Raw genomic sequence first — 18524 nt, forward strand, 5'->3', positions numbered from 1 at the left:
CTCCATCCCACCAAGTTCAACTTGGCTAATTTCAATCAACAACAATCCCGGGAATTCAAACCCGGCAAAAATATCAACCACAATTCCAACAACAACAATACTAGCAACTTCCATATTCAATCAACTTACTACTTCTTCCAAAAACTTTCTAACTTTAATGAAAACAATCACAACCTCATGATCTATATTCCAACATCATACTAACCACATTATCTTCCATGCATGCAAGAACATTACATTCAATTCACATAACTTCTAAAACAAACCTCCACCTACTTCAACTTCACAAGATTATTATGCATTCATTAGCAATCTAGCATCCACAATTCAACTACAACCAAAACATTAAATAGAATTGACTCATTTTCTTCCATATTACTCTACAACTACACGGCCAACATCAAGCATACACACTACAACCTCTCCAAATTTATTCAACTTCCATTTTCCATATATCATTCACAACAATAACAACCAAACACTAGATAAATTAATTAAAACACAATTTCTACACACATATACATGTTCCATACCTCACGGCCACACCCCTATTTTTATCTCTTTCATGAATTTCATCCATTTTAACATACTACAACACATATAAACCATTCATAACACATAAAGAAAGATCAAAACTCACCTTTCTTCTTCAACCTCTCACTTGACTACAACTTGACAATTTGTATGATTTTGAATCTTTCTTGCTCCAACAACAACTCCACCTTGTTAAGCACCCTTTACTTGGTAGGGATTGATTTTTGAAGAATTTTTATCAATTTTTCCTTGGAAATTTACCCTTGGCCGAAATGGCCTTCAACTTTTCTCCTTCTCTTTCTTGTTCTTCAACTTCTTGAATATTCTAGAGGTTGTGTGATAAAGATGAGTTAGTCATCTTATTTATTGACCAAATTTTATTTAATATGGGCTTGGGCCATAACCATGGCCGGTTGGGCCTCACAAATTTGGGCCTTATTATTTTTTTATTATTTTTTTGGGCCAACTCGGTTTGGTCCCGAGTTGGGCCTAGCCCACTGACCTTTCGACCTTAAAACGTTCATATCTCCTTGTACCGACGTCACATGGGCTCCCATGACCTATGGTTGGAAAGCTAATTCAATTATCTACAACTTCTATTTCTTGGTACGTTTCCAAATTCTAAACGTATAATACCGTGTTTGCCCCTTGAAGTCAGATCACCCGAAAACGTTTTCTTAAAAATATTCGTTTGGAGGACTTCCACTTTGATTTGGCCCAAGGGTCCTTCTTGAGTCGTGTTTAACTTCTCATATGTGATTCATATGAATTTTCAGATGTCCCAAAAAAATCTCGATGTGTGGGTCCCACCTCAGCAAATAATCTGACGTTCAAAAATACGGGATATAACAGTAGTGGGGTTGGGGTTAGTAGGGAGTGGGGGTGGGGTTGGTGGTGGGAGGTGGGGGTAGTGGGGAGTGGGGGTGGGTGGTATGGGGTAGGGGTTGATGGTGGGGTTGGTGGGGAGTGAGGGTGGGTTGGTGGTGGGAGGTGGGAGTGGTGGAGAGTGGGGGTAGGTGGTGTGGGTTAGGGGTTGGTGGTGTGGGGTAGAGGTTGGTGGTGGGGAGTGAAGGGTTTGGAGTGGAGGGTGGGTGGGTGGGTGGTGGGGTGGGTTGGAGTGGAGAGTGGTGGGGGTGAGGTTGAGGTGGAGGGTTGGGGTTGGGGTTGGAGCTGGTGATAAAAAAGTTTCATACAAAAATACCTCTTAATGATATTAAGACTTGGTTCAAGATCTTAATGATTAAGACCTATTCAGACCCAATAAATGCTTATATTTTAATGCAAACAAATGCACTTAATGGCTTAAGGTCTGAACCATTCAGATTCACACCTCCAATAAGTACAAACAAATGAGGCCTTAATAAGTAAATCGTAAACACTCTCTACAACTCTGTGAAAATCGAAAGCAACAAAGGATCCATAAAGAAATAAAAAAACCCTCTTTTGGTTTTGCTCTCCGTTTTTCATGTCTCGTAGCTAGTCCTATTTTTCTTTTTCTTTTTTCTCTATCCGTTCACTTGATGTTAAACTAAATATGAATAATTTTTTTGTTCTTTCTATGTTCATTAAAGCTAAATACTACATAATGATTTCAAAATTTTCCATGCACCCATTCATTACAAAAAAATTATTTATTAATATTGTGTAGTTAAATTTTAAAAACATTGGTGCACCGGCTCATAAAAAAAATTACTTATTCAAAGCTTGAACACCCATCATGAAATTCCTGGTTCCGCCATTGTATACAGGACATATGTTGTCACGACCCAACCCCGTGGGCCGCGACCAGTGCCCGAGCTGGGCACCTATACGTACCCGATACCCCAAATTAGCATATTAACAGAATAATAATATAATAATAATATTAGTGGTCGCTACAGAATTTAGCAGAAAAGCAGACTTGGCACACATAGGCCGATAAGGCCATCACAGAACAGAATATCCCAAACATATGTACAGAACCCACACAGATGTATCCACAGACCTCTACAGAACATATCATAATCATAAGACGGGACAGGGCCCCGTCATACCCTGAACAAAGTACATATCCAGATAGCAGTGACAGACTGTACCAAAAGATGGGCTCTGTAGAAGAGAGCGCCCCAAATAGCAGAAATAGGATCCTAAACGTGTGGATCAGCGAACCTGTCGTCAGTACCTGCGCGGCATGAAAACGCAGCCCCCGAAGAAAGGGGGTCAGTACGAAATATGTACTGAATATGTAAAGCGGAATCACAGAAGTCAAATCATAATGGTTACAGAAAATGAGTACAGAATCCAGAGTGTCAAATGCATATTTCCAAAACAGACAGAATGCGTACAGAAACATATGTCATATCATATCATATCATATCCGGTCCCTGACACGGGACTCGGCAGACAGAATGTGGCCACCCTCCCGACGCTGGTGCCACTATACAGAGGAATCAGAAAAAGGGGCGTGGCCCCGTATCATATAATGTCATATCAAAATGGCCATACAGATCAGATCAGAATAGGCGGACATGGCACATCATACTCCACAGACCCATGTACGCGTATACCTGCCCCCTCACATCGGGACGCGGCGAACAATGCAGAGAATTTCGCTTGACAACATATCCTGGCCCGGGCTCAGTGTGGGAAACATTGGGACATCCACGAATGGAGTAGTGAGAGACTAATGCAATTTAAAAATATCATAAATGTTTTCAAAGACTCGATGAAGCGTATCAAAGACAAACCAATCCAATAGAGTCGGACGGAATCATAATAAATGTATTTCGGATATCATAATAAATTACAGAAGTATAACTTTCCCGAAGTCATTCCGAGTGTCAAAATAATTTATAATATTTAACAGAATATTTAAAATAATATTCGTTAAGCGATTAGTAGGGTAATTAAAACATTTCTTTCAAAAATCGCTTAAAAAGGAAGCTTTAACACATTAGGGGCAAAACCGTAAATAGCGGGCCCGCCTTGGGACAAACAAGGCGGCGGGCTCAAATTGTGCCCTCTAAGCATATAGTATCACCTAAAAAGGTTATACAAACATTCTATGACTTTCTGAATAATTTAGAGCAAAATTGCATAATTTCAGAAAAAGCGTATCAAAATGGTTCAATTCTACTGAAGGAAAAACTGAAATTTTGTCTTGCGGATTCCGAGGGCCAAGAGGTCCTTCGAGGCCCGGATCCGACCCTAATACACTAAGGGCATGCCAAGGGAAGAATTGGGTTTACTTTACATACCTTTCGCGCTCCTTAAGCCTTTCCAAACTCACTTCCCGTTTCGTCGAAAAACTGCAATTGGTCAAGTTTACCAATTGTGAATTATTAATGCCATTATTTCAACTTTAAGCATATTTGGCTACCGAAATTTCGGCAGCACTTCCCCTATACATATGACACCCCGAGAATTCAACTCGGCTATAAATCATCAACAACAACCCAAACGACAACAACAATATCAACAATGAACATTAAAACACAAATATCCTTCAACTAGTCATTTTTCTCACAAGTTGACATAATCTTCAATTCAACCCAACTTTCAACTAAGATCAATAATTTCATATTCAACAACCATCATGATCATCACCATATAAATCTAAAGACATCTCATACCATTTCCCTTAGGATATACACTTGATATACATGATATACACTTTTCCGCCAAAAGCATAACTTATGCAAAACATCAAATCTTTGGCATATAATTTCATAACAAGTTTCCAACTTCCAAATTCATCAACCATAATCATAATTCACATCTTAACAACTTCATTTCCATAATATCACAAAATTATTCTAAAGTGACATAATCATCTACATTCCAACTTCAACCAAAATTCATTCAACTTTCATTCCCAATATAATTTCCATCATAACCACAACTAGAATGCAACATAAAATTCAACTCATATATGTATACAACATATATACACCCATGGCTACATATATATATACATACCCACTTTGCAAACTTCCTTATTTCCATAATCTCTACTCATTTCCACATACCACAACATAAACAAACCTTCATAACATAAGAAAAAGGAATTGATTCTTACCTTTTTCTACAAACTTCTTCACTTGAACAAGTTGTCAACTTGAAGAAATAAGTGCTCCTTCTTCCAAAACAATTACACCAAGTTGTAGAGGACACTTAATTTAGTAGGAATTCAACAAGAAAATAATTTTAGAGGCAAGATTTTGAGGGGTGATTTTTCTATGGCCAAACCCGAAATGCCCTCTTTTTGTTCTTGTTTTTCTCTTGTTTTTCCTCCTATTCTTTCTCTTGAAAGTTCTATGGAATTTGGATGATTAAGTGGTCTTTTATTCATTGACCACATGACTTAATTCCATGGGCTTGGATCCTTTTTATGGACCATGGCCGAATGGCTCCTCACTTGGGCCTGAATTTTTTTTTTCCATTGTTTTGGGCCAACTCGGTTGGTCCCGAGTTGGGCCTAGCCCACTGACCTTTCGACCTTAAAACGTTCATATCTCCTTGTACCGACGTCACTTGGGAACCCACGACCTATGGATGGAAAGCTAATTCAATTATCTACAACTTCTATTTCAAGGTATTTTCGAAATTCCAAACTTACAATACAGTTTTTGCCCCCCAAAGTCAGGTCACCCGAAAACGTTTTCTTAAAAATATTCGTTTGGAGGGTTTCCACTTTGATTTGGTCCAAAGGTACTTCATGAGTTGTGTTTAACTTTACATATGTGATTCATATGACTTTTCAGATGTTCCAAAAAAAATCTCGGTATGTGGGCCCCACCCCAGCAGATGCTCCGAGGTTCAAAAATACGGGATATAACATCCTCCCCCCCTTTAGAACATTCGTCCTCGAATGGTAAATTAATCTCATAGGGTTTGAAAATACTTTGGGGGAGTTCATGTTTACAGACATCACATATGACACACGATTGATATTGGAATAAATTAAAGCAGGGATTTAAGGTTACCTGTGGCTATAAGGAACAGATGAGGATATTTCTTCTTCATTTCTTCTTCCGACTCCCAGGTCATCTCCTCCCGGTTATCATTCCGCCACAGTACCTTAACGGAGGCCACATCTTTATTTCGGAGCCTCCTGACCTGGCGATCCAAAATAGATACGGGCTGCTCCTCGTACGATAACTGCTCCGTCACCTGAATATCATCAGCAGGGAATACTCTGGAAGGGTCACCAATGCATCTGCGAAGCATAGAGACATGGAATACCGGATGTACCGCTTCCAAATCAGGTGGCAAATCTAACTCATAGGCGACATTTCCAACCTTCCGAACAATCTGATAAGGCCCAATATAACGCGGACTGAGCTTACCCTTTCTGCCGAACCGCATCACGCCTTTCATAGGCGATACCTTCAGAAATACCCAATCGCCTACCTGAAACTCCAACGGTCGACGCCGTTTATCCGCGTATGACTTCTGTCGACTCTGGGCTGCCAACAGTCGCTCTCGAATAGGTTTTAACTTGTCCACGGCCTGCTGGACCATATCTGGGCCAATCAATTCTGACTCGCCAATATCAAACCAGCCAATCGGCGATCTGCATTTCCTGCCATATAGAGCCTCGTACGGAGCCATCTGGATGCTGGAATGGTAACTGTTATTATATGCAAACTCAATCAATGGCAAGTGATCATCCCAGCTGCCTCTGAAATCAATAACGCAGGCCCGCAACATATCCCCCAGCGTCTGTATAGTGCGCTCGGCCTGTCCGTCGCTCTGAGGATGAAAGGCTGTGCTCAGACTCACCTGAGTCCCTAGACCCTCCTGAAACGACCTCCAGAAACGCGTCGTAAACTGGGCGCCTCTGTCAGAAATAATAGATATAGGAACTCCGTGAAACTTCACAATCTCTCTAATATAGAGCCTGGCATAATCCTCGGCGGAATAAGTAGTCCTGACGGGAAGAAAATAGGCTGATTTCGTCAGCCTATCAACAACGACCCAGATGGAATCATACTTCCGTGGAGTGCGAGGCAAACCTGTAATAAAGTCCATATTAATAACCTCCCACTTCCAAGTCGGGATTTCCATCTCCTGCAACAGTCCACCCGGCTTCTGATGCTCAATCTTGACCTGCTGACAATTAGGGCACTGGGCGACGAACTCTGCAATATCCCGCTTCATGCCGTCCCACCAGTATAAGCATCGGAGATCATGGTACATCTTCGTAGACCCAGGATGGACCGAATAGCGAGCATAATGTGCCTCGCTCATAACCTGCTGCCGAAGGCCTGCAATATCAGGTACACACAACCTGCCTCTGTATAACAAAGTACCGTCCGGTGAAAACTCGAACGGAGTCCTCTCCTTATCATAGGTTGTGTCCCTGTACTGAGCTAAGACAGGATCTTCGTATTGACGCCGCTTAATATCGTCCCTGAGGGATGACTCAGAAACCCCTCGAACAGAAATCCGTGTATCTCCAGAATCGGCCAGACGAACCCCGAGACTAGCCAACTGCTGAATATCACGGGCTATCTCTCTCCTGTCTGGCTGTAAATCGGCCAAACTTCCCATAGACTTCCGACTGAGCGCATCGGCAACAACATTAGCCTTACCCGGATGATACAGAATATCCACGTCATAATCTTTCAGAAGCTCCAGCCACCTCCGCTGTCGCAAATTAAGCTCTCTCTGCCTGAAAATATACTGGAGACTCTTATGATCAGTATAGATATCCACATGAACTCCATATAAATAGTGTCTCCATATCTTCAGAGCATGAATTACCGCTGCGAGCTCCAGATCGTGGGTAGGATAATTCTTCTCATGCTGCTTGAGCTGCCGGGAAGCATACGCTATAACTCTGCCATGCTGCATCAATACACAGCCCAACCCCATGCCAGAAGCGTCACAATAAATAACATACCCGTCCGGTCCCTCTGGAAGAGTCAGAACTGGGGCTGTAGTCAGCTTCTCCTTCAGCAACTGGAAGCTCCGTTCACAAGCGTCAGACCACAGGAACTTAGCTCCCTTCTGAGTCAGCCTTGTCAAAGGCGCTGAAATCGAAGCAAACTTCTCCACAAATCTCCTGTAATAGCCTGCTAACCCCAGGAAACTGCGTACCTCTGTGGGCGTCGTAGGTCTGGGCCAATTCTTCACGGCCTCAATCTTCTGTGTGTCCACCCGGACACCATCAGCTGCAATAACATGCCCCAAGAAAGCCACTGAAGACAGCCAGAATTCACACTTAGAAAATTTCGCATATAATTTCTGATGCCGGAGTACCCCTAATACCGATCTCAGATGATCTGCGTGCTCCGCCTCAGACCGAGAATAAACCAGGATATCATCAATGAATACAATTACAAACATATCCAAGAATGGCCTGAATACCCGGTTCATCAAATCCATGAATACTGCGGGGGCATTAGTAAGCCCAAAAGACATAACCCTGAACTCGTAATGCCCATATCGGGTCCGGAAAGCTGTCTTAGGGATATCGGCCTCTCGTACTCGCACCTGGTGGTAACCGGATCGAAGATCTATCTTCGAAAAACACTTAGCGCCCTGCAGCTGATCAAACAAATCATCAATCCTGGGGAGGGGGTATTTATTCTTTATAGTTACCTTATTCAGCTGCCGATAATCAATACACATACGCAGCGACCCGTCTTTCTTACGCACAAATAATACCGGGGCTCCCCAAGGCGAAGTACTGGGTCTGATGAAGCCCTTATCCAACAAATCTTTCAGCTGCTCCTTCAACTCCTTTAACTCTGCAGGCGCCATTCTATACGGAGGAATAGAGATAGGCTGAGTGTCTGGGAGTAAGTCAATAGATAAGTCTATCTCCCGCTCTGGAGGAAGACCTGGAAGCTCGTCGGGAAAAACATCTGGAAACTCGTTAATCACGGGGACTGACTGAAGTGTCGGCATCTCGGCGTCCAAGTCTTGCACCCGAACCAGATGACAGATATAACCCTTTCTAATCATTTTCTTTGCCTTAAGGTATGAAATAAACTTACCTTTCGGCGATGCTGTATTTCCAGCCCAATCTAAAACTGGCTCCCCGGGAAACTGGAAGCGAACTACCTTATTCTGGCAGTCAACATTAGCGTAACAGGAAGCTAGCCAATCCATACCCATAATAACATCAAATTCAGTCATATCTAACTCTACCAGATCTGCCTTAGTGTCACGGTCACAAACGATCACAGAACAGTCTTTATAAACCTGTTTCGCTACAACAAAATCCCCTATCGGTGTGGCTACCTCAAATGGCTTTATAGGTTCAGACATAATACCAATTTTTCTGGCAACAAGGGGTGAAATATATGATAAAGTCGAACCTGGATCAATTAGTGCATACACAGATCGAGAGAAGACCAATAAAGTACGTGTGACGACATTAGGAGATGCCTCCTGATCCTGGCGGCTGGCCAAAGCATAAATGCGGTTCGAAGGACCGCTAATACCAGAAGCTCCACCACGGCCTCTGCCGCGACCCGCTGGTGCCGAAATACCCTGCCCCGTAGGGCGTATAGCCACTGACGAAGATGAAGACCCAGCGGCTGATCCGGTAGGCTGCGCTGCACCACCCGAACTACCCTTATACGGGCAATCTCTCACAGAATGGCCCTGACGGCCACAAGAAAAGCATGCACCGGTGGCTCTGTAGCACTCTCCCGTATGGTATCTGCCGCAAAAAGAACACTGAACCCTAGGTGGCCTCATCTGACCAGAACCCCTATCTGTCCGCGAACCTGAAGCCCTGGAGCTCTGGCCTGCTCCTGAATACCCTGGGCTATCGAATCTGCGACCTGCAGGCTGGGGAGGCGCGCTCTGCGCCGGCTGAGATGAGAATCTGCTAGGCTGCTGCGGCTGTCTGCCCCGAAAATCTCCAGATGACCTGGCCCTCTTGGGCTGTCTCCGATCCTGGCCCCTGTCAGGCTGGTGTCCTCCTCTGCCCCGATCCTCCATGCCCTGGGCATGGGCCTGGATACGGGCAATGTCCATACCGGGCTGAGCAGCCAATACTAAGCAGCTATCAACAAAATACCGATCCAGCCCCATAATATATCTGTGCATCCGGTCCGCCATAGTAGCCACCACAGTAGGTGCATATCGGGCCAAGGAATCAAACTCCAAACTGTAGTCCCGGATACTGCGGCCCTTCTGCCTCAATAATAAGAATCTATCAGATCTGGCTCGTCGCAACTCTGGGGGCAGAAAGTGTCCAAGAAATGCCTGAGAAAAATTGCCCCAAACTGCTGGAGGAGCGCCGTCCCCCCTGGATATCCCCCATGACTCGTACCAGTTTGCCGCCACATCATATAACCGGTACGAAGCTAACGCGACTGACTCTGTCTCGGAAGCATTAATCAAATCTAGAGTGCGTCGCATCTTCCTAATAAACTCCTCAGGATCCTCCTCAGGCTTTGTTCCGAAGAACTCTGGAGGGTTACAAGTCAAAAACTCACGGGCTCTTGAACTATCACGCCTGACTGCCCGGTCACCTCCCAGTCCATGCCCCTGAACCTGCCCTGCCACAAGTCTAGTCAGCAACTGGACTGCCTCCCTCATAGACTGATCCTCAGTGCCTGGCCGTGGAGCTGGAGGCTCAGGTACTGGAACTGCGGGAGCTGGCAGTGGAGCCGTCCCCCGATCTGCAGCTACGGCTGCCCCAATCTCCTCCACGAGTGGCGGTGTAGAAGAACTCTCTGTCTGGGGCAAAGTCTCCGGAGCAATATATACCTGGGCCCTGGTAGTCCTCTGGACCCGGCTAGTCTCTCCTACGGCAACTGACTTGGCCTTTTGGGCCGCTGTCGCCTTTTTTGGAGGCATATCTGCAAATATAGCCACTCGTTAGGAAGGGGTCATCCTGATAACACAGCTCTATCGCACGATCTAAGACAGAAAGAAGGGTAGTATCCTAAATGCTCTGTAGCCTCCTGTTTATAGGCGTGGTGCACAACACACCGATAAACAAGACTCTACTAGACACGATCTGTAGACAATCCGAGGACGAACCGCTCTGATACCACTTTTGTCACGACCCAACCCCGTGGGCCGCGACCAGTGCCCGAGCTGGGCACCTATACGTACCCGATACCCCAAATTAGCATATTAACAGAATAATAATATAATAATAATATTAGTGGTCGCTACAGAATTTAGCAGAAAAGCAGACTTGGCACACATAGGCCGATAAGGCCATCACAGAACAGAATATCCCAAACATATGTACAGAACCCACACAGATGTATCCACAGACCTCTACAGAACATATCATAATCATAAGACGGGACAGGGCCCCGTCATACCCTGAACAAAGTACATATCCAGATAGCAGTGACAGACTGTACCAAAAGATGGGCTCTGTAGAAGAGAGCGCCCCAAATAGCAGAAATAGGATCCTAAACGTGTGGATCAGCGAACCTGTCGTCAGTACCTGCGCGGCATGAAAACGCAGCCCCCGAAGAAAGGGGGTCAGTACGAAATATGTACTGAATATGTAAAGCGGAATCACAGAAGTCAAATCATAATGGTTACAGAAAATGAGTACAGAATCCAGAGTGTCAAATGCATATTTCCAAAACAGACAGAATGCGTACAGAAACATATGTCATATCATATCATATCATATCCGGTCCCTGACACGGGACTCGGCAGACAGAATGTGGCCACCCTCCCGACGCTGGTGCCACTATACAGAGGAATCAGAAAAAGGGGCGTGGCCCCGTATCATATAATGTCATATCAAAATGGCCATACAGATCAGATCAGAATAGGCGGACATGGCACATCATACTCCACAGACCCATGTACGCGTATACCTGCCCCCTCACATCGGGACGCGGCGAACAATGCAGAGAATTTCGCTTGACAACATATCCTGGCCCGGGCTCAGTGTGGGAAACATTGGGACATCCACGAATGGAGTAGTGAGAGACTAATGCAATTTAAAAATATCATAAATGTTTTCAAAGACTCGATGAAGCGTATCAAAGACAAACCAATCCAATAGAGTCGGACGGAATCATAATAAATGTATTTCGGATATCATAATAAATTACAGAAGTATAACTTTCCCGAAGTCATTCCGAGTGTCAAAATAATTTATAATATTTAACAGAATATTTAAAATAATATTCGTTAAGCGATTAGTAGGGTAATTAAAACATTTCTTTCAAAAATCGCTTAAAAAGGAAGCTTTAACACATTAGGGGCAAAACCGTAAATAGCGGGCCCGCCTTGGGACAAACAAGGCGGCGGGCTCAAATTGTGCCCTCTAAGCATATAGTATCACCTAAAAAGGTTATACAAACATTCTATGACTTTCTGAATAATTTAGAGCAAAATTGCATAATTTCAGAAAAAGCGTATCAAAATGGTTCAATTCTACTGAAGGAAAAACTGAAATTTTGTCTTGCGGATTCCGAGGGCCAAGAGGTCCTTCGAGGCCCGGATCCGACCCTAATACACTAAGGGCATGCCAAGGGAAGAATTGGGTTTACTTTACATACCTTTCGCGCTCCTTAAGCCTTTCCAAACTCACTTCCCGTTTCGTCGAAAAACTGCAATTGGTCAAGTTTACCAATTGTGAATTATTAATGCCATTATTTCAACTTTAAGCATATTTGGCTACCGAAATTTCGGCAGCACTTCCCCTATACATATGACACCCCGAGAATTCAACTCGGCTATAAATCATCAACAACAACCCAAACGACAACAACAATATCAACAATGAACATTAAAACACAAATATCCTTCAACTAGTCATTTTTCTCACAAGTTGACATAATCTTCAATTCAACCCAACTTTCAACTAAGATCAATAATTTCATATTCAACAACCATCATGATCATCACCATATAAATCTAAAGACATCTCATACCATTTCCCTTAGGATATACACTTGATATACATGATATACACTTTTCCGCCAAAAGCATAACTTATGCAAAACATCAAATCTTTGGCATATAATTTCATAACAAGTTTCCAACTTCCAAATTCATCAACCATAATCATAATTCACATCTTAACAACTTCATTTCCATAATATCACAAAATTATTCTAAAGTGACATAATCATCTACATTCCAACTTCAACCAAAATTCATTCAACTTTCATTCCCAATATAATTTCCATCATAACCACAACTAGAATGCAACATAAAATTCAACTCATATATGTATACAACATATATACACCCATGGCTACATATATATATACATACCCACTTTGCAAACTTCCTTATTTCCATAATCTCTACTCATTTCCACATACCACAACATAAACAAACCTTCATAACATAAGAAAAAGGAATTGATTCTTACCTTTTTCTACAAACTTCTTCACTTGAACAAGTTGTCAACTTGAAGAAATAAGTGCTCCTTCTTCCAAAACAATTACACCAAGTTGTAGAGGACACTTAATTTAGTAGGAATTCAACAAGAAAATAATTTTAGAGGCAAGATTTTGAGGGGTGATTTTTCTATGGCCAAACCCGAAATGCCCTCTTTTTGTTCTTGTTTTTCTCTTGTTTTTCTTCCTATTCTTTCTCTTGAAAGTTCTATGGAATTTGGATGATTAAGTGGTCTTTTATTCATTGACCACATGACTTAATTCCATGGGCTTGGATCCTTTTTATGGACCATGGCCGAATGGCTCCTCACTTGGGCCTGAATTTTTTTTTTCCATTGTTTTGGGCCAACTCGGTTGGTCCCGAGTTGGGCCTAGCCCACTGACCTTTCGACCTTAAAACGTTCATATCTCCTTGTACCGACGTCACCTGGGAACCCACGACCTATGGATGGAAAGCTAATTCAATTATCTACAACTTCTATTTCAAGGTATTTTCGAAATTCCAAACTTACAATACAGTTTTTTCCCCCCAAAGTCAGGTCACCCGAAAACGTTTTCTTAAAAATATTCGTTTGGAGGGTTTCCACTTTGATTTGGTCCAAAGGTACTTCATGAGTTGTGTTTAACTTTACATATGTGATTCATATGACTTTTCAGATGTTCCAAAAAAAATCTCGGTATGTGGGCCCCACCCCAGCAGATGCTCCGAGGTTCAAAAATACGGGATATAACATATGTTATCTTAAGACTGTTATTTACGTCTGATAGAATATGATAAAATACTCCGAAGGTTTAGAATATCAACCTTTTTCCTTACTTCTTTTCCTAGTATTACTTTCATATCTTTTCTTTGCCGATTAGTTCCTCAGTAATACAATTATGGAGTATTTCAACTCCCCTTTCTAATAACGAAGAAAAATATGATAATCAACATCATCAGACGAAGATAATGAAAGAAAAAAATGAGAGCAAAAAGTGATATAATATTAGAAAATGTCGAGAATATCATCAATAGGACGGTTACAAAGAGGACACAAGCCTCTATTCAACCAAAGTTCTCTTGAACAAATCCTACAATAAGTATGTCCACATGGAATAAAAGCTGCACCTTTATTCCTTTCCATGCACACGCAACACACCGTATCAATCTCCTTCTCTTCTTTCTTTTCATCTCTACCGTCCGCTTCTTCAAACAATCTCATCAACGTCTTAAATTGTGTTGTGGGAGTCATGCTCCCCATTCTCTCTGCTTCTAATACCATTGCTAAGTTGACCCGACCCGGTCCATAATGGGCCTCGAATATGGGCTCTTCTTCTTCGTCTACGTAATATTGGGCCGACTCTTCTTCTTCCTCTACTGCCACATCGGATACCCTCGGGTTCCAAGAAGGCCCACAACAAGCAGCCAGCCCATTTAATCTTAGTCGTCGCTTCAAGTTCTTCCATAACGTCTTCGGTCTATCTCCACCGTCCATTTTTGTTCCCCCTTTTTTTTCGAGATATTTGTTTGTTCCCTTCTGTATGAAATCGAAATTTAGCTAGAGCCAACAAAAAAAACTAGAGATAATTATAGTCCAATGACTTTCGTGATCTAATTTACAGAATAGTCAGCAAATATATACGTTTTGCATATAATGTAATATACATATTGTATACATAAATATACACACAATACACAAATATACATATAATATATATAATACGTGTATATGTTTTGTATAAACCCTGGATACTCCCTCTATATTATCAAAAACAAAAAACTCCCTATGTTCCCATTTATGTGATATTTTTCGGATTTTGAGTTAAATTTTTTAATTTTGACCGTAAATAAATTCAAACATAAATTCTTCAAGTTTTTTGAAATAAAATTTGCATATTGGAATCTACATTATAAGTCGTAATAATTAATGATTCAAATATTTAAAGACAGATGAAAAGATTATGATCAAAGAAAAACTCGTTTGAAACTCGAAAACCGAAAGATGCCACGTAAATTGGGACGTATTGATTATACCTCAAACCTAAATTAATAAGAGTTGACAATATGAATCTTTTGTATCTATAATTTTCCTTTGTTGATTGTTATTGTAGCATAACTCTTATTAATTCGAGCTTGAGACCAACAGAAAGGATATAAAATAAATGAAAAACTGAAAATAAGACAAAATATTAGAAAATGTGAATCTTTAGCTCGTCAACCTGCTGTGCAATCCTTCTTCAATTACCAAAAAGAAAATGTAGAAAATGAAAATAACACAAACATTTGCATAGAATTAAGGAGATTACCTATGTGAATGACAAAAATTTATATGCACATGGTAGAAAACCTTGGAAAAATGATGATATTGAAGGTTTCTGGTTTCTCCAGAAAGAACCCAAAAATGATTTCTTCTTCTTTTTTCCTTTTCTTTGTAAGGAGAAGGAAGACGAAGAAAAAGAGAGAATGTGGATTTTAATAAAAAAGAATATGAGAAACGGAGGAATAAAAAACAAGGAAATGGGAGAATGAAGAGAAGGTTATGTATCTATGTATGAAGAGGTTGAAGATATTTGAAAAAAGGGACGTTTGAAAATGAAGAGGGGTTTGTTTAAAATTTTGGTAAAGATTTTGTGGTTAGTAAACAGGGCATTACAGCTCATTTGACTGAAAATGAGAATTTGGAATTAGGGGATGGATGATGTGTGGTTTTGTATTTCCCCCGGGGGTGGGGGGTGGACTTTTCTTTTTCTAATTTTATTTTTATTCAGTTAATAAAAAGAGAACAGTTAGGTATACAAAGTATCTGACGTTAGCAAGATTCGCGGAAGGACCGCACCCTAAAGGGTGTAAGTGTGATATAGACACTCTACCATAACGCAAGCATTAGTAACTGCTACCACGACTCGAACTCCTAACCTATAGGTCACGCGAAGATAATTTTACTATTGCTCTAAAGCTCCCCTTCTTTATACAGTTTATAAGATACATAAAATACAAATTCGAAGCAACATATCATTGTTCTCTTAACCATTTAGCAATTGAAATTTACGAGCTCGATTAAATGAAATCCTCATTGTAAGTGTAGGACATATTTAAGGGGAAAGTGTTACATTACTAGAGAATATTTTATTTCAGTGTTCGAACTTGAAGCATTTAATCAAGGGTGGAGAGATTGCAATCCCACCACATTCCTCAATTAGGAGCAGGTTTAGCATTGTGATTACGAGTTCGATAGAATGCAATAGCTCAGGCTCAAAATATGTCTGCGTATTAAAAATTTGTCTAATGTATATAAATAATTTATTCAGAATTCGAAATGTATAATTAAACAATCAATTCGTCTAAATCATGGACGGTTACATCATTAAATCATGATATTAGATTTCTATTATCTCAACTAATGAGTTATCACGTAGAAACAAGAGGTGCTTAAACTTTTGGTTATTATTTATCGTCCCTTTTTATAATAACACACTTGTACTAAAGAGTATCTCTTGGGGTTGAATTAGATCTAATGCCGAATTTGACATGGTATCAGAGCCGGCAGAGGTCTTTGGGTCGAATTTCACCGCTCATTATCAAAAAGAATTTTCACATGCTTGATCCATTAAAAAATAAAAAAATAAAAAATCAGGCCCGCACGACGCTCATGAGGGGGCGTGTTGAGAATATAATTAAATATTAAAAGTGTGCTCTCTCTAACAACTTAAGCTTTTAGATGAGATGGTCACACACTTCAATATGGTATCAGAGCCAATGCTTCAATCAATGTTTAACGATAAAGGCAATTTTAAGGCAGATTCAAATCAAATTGCAACCAATTTCACGATAATGAAGATTTTGGAGTGATGCATGTGGAGATGAGTTTTCAGCTATATTTTCAACGTTCCTGCTACTACATCTATGGAAAAAAAAAATTATACCACTTTTACCCAATAATATTTTAAACTTTATTTTTAACCATGACAAGCAGTAATAATGAGGATATGTGAAGCAGGAAGATGAAAATTATTTTACTAGAAAATTCAGGCTAAGGGGAGATTTGTTAGGGTTCACTTTGAATTTCCTACCTTATTTTAATTCTACGTAGTTGTGTTTTACTTCAAAAAGGTTTTGTTAGTAAAGGTTTCCATCCTTTTCTTGGAGGAAAAGTTTTGGACTTCTATAAATAGAATATTTTTCTTGTCATTCATAACATTGAAAATCATCCACAATGTAGTTCTTTAGAGAGTTTTGCTTAATGTGAGATTTATTCTCAATAGTTTTATGTTTTTTTTTTGTATTAATTTTTCAATATGTAGGTCACTTGACCACATCATATTATAATATTATGACTTTTTAGTATATTTTTATTTATCTTCTAATTTATCGTCGCTAAGGTTTGCAATTGAAAGCTCTCGCATGACGCCCCTTTTTGGACCCTAACAAGTGGTATCAGAGCTGGTAGCTCAAAAAGCTGAAGAATTGGTAGATTTTTTCTTTCTAATATTCGTATAGCTCATCTTCTTTTAGAAATAACTAAGGCTGGCCAGTGGGCCGGGAAAGCCCGATCCGGCCCCAGACCACCCCGTTTCGCTAGGAAAATAGGGATGGGGATTGCAGCTAGGTGGGCTCGAACTTGGGATGGGACCAGAGCTTGTCCCGCACGATCCGATCCCGCTCCAATCTCGACCCGCACCGGCTCGGGCCCATCCCACCCCGACCCTTTACAGTTTTAAAGGGTAAAATTAATCATGAGGTGAGGAGGTTCGAATGACCTCAAGAGCACTCACCTGCACTTTTACCAATTCGGCCACAATGCTTTTTGTTAAGGAAACTACATTCAATAATAAAATAGTTAACACAATATTTTTTTTTTAAATCTACCTGAATATAGCCATTGCACAAATGGCCATTTGAAATTCTAGCCGTTGACAATGGCTATAAACCGCCACTTTGGCCCCCCAAACACTCCCCAAAACCCTTTACCCCCTTAATATTTAATTTTAACCCCTAAGTTAGTATATTTACATTTTAACCCTATTTCCAACTACAAATACCTTCTCTTCTTCTCATTTTTCTCACAAAACTTCCTACCATCTCTCCAATCTCTCTCTCTCTCTCTCTCTCTCTCTCTCTCTAAGTCTAAATTGCAAACTAAATATTATTTTTTATTTTTTAATTGCTTTCAAAGATCGGAAATTGGGAGTGAAGTTAGCAACTAGCTTGAGGATCATCAAGTAACGTTTCAATTTTCAACCTCAATTACACCTCGACAATACGTTGGCGTTTGGTACACTCGTTCCATCTTTTAGTGTTGATTACGTACTTAATTTTTTCAAGTTTAATCCTTTATTTGCATAATTATAATGGAACGAGGTGGGCCTTTTACTAGTAGGGGTAGTAGGGGTAACAGGGGTAAGGGTATATCTTCTAGTAATCCTATTCCTAATTATGATGATTTCACTCACGTAAATGAAATTGATCTTTATAATATTGAAGTTAATGCAAATGTGCAATCATTAAATCATGAGGTTTTATCTGCAGCTTTTCCAACTATTGAACCTGATGGTGATTTAGAAAATGAATTAGAAGATAATTTAGATGACACACCCACTAGTGCAGCTCCACCTCAGGCTCAGACGCAGTCTCAGGCTGGAACTGGAATCCCTCCTATTCCCCCTAACATGAGAAGA

The 18524-nt window shown here is 40.8% G+C and overlaps 1 protein-coding gene across 1 annotated transcript; it reads right to left on the minus strand.

Annotated features, from left to right (window-relative positions):
• Positions 1-13855: 13855 nt before the first annotated feature.
• LOC132639360 (uncharacterized) lies at positions 13856-14344 on the minus strand. Its single transcript, XM_060355813.1, has one exon. It carries the CDS (start codon positions 14342-14344, stop codon positions 13856-13858), a length of 489 nt encoding a protein of 162 aa, XP_060211796.1.
• Between the last annotated feature and the right edge of the window lie 4180 nt (positions 14345-18524).

This window comes from Lycium barbarum, chromosome 5 (genome assembly GCF_019175385.1).
Source record: "Lycium barbarum isolate Lr01 chromosome 5, ASM1917538v2, whole genome shotgun sequence".
NCBI classification, from domain to species: domain Eukaryota; kingdom Viridiplantae; phylum Streptophyta; class Magnoliopsida; order Solanales; family Solanaceae; genus Lycium; species Lycium barbarum.

What these genes read in the sequence shown, in the direction of transcription:
- LOC132639360 (XM_060355813.1), bottom strand. Translation starts at nt 14,344, where the DNA reads ATGGACGGTGGAGATAGACCGAAGACGTTATGGAAGAACTTGAAGCGA.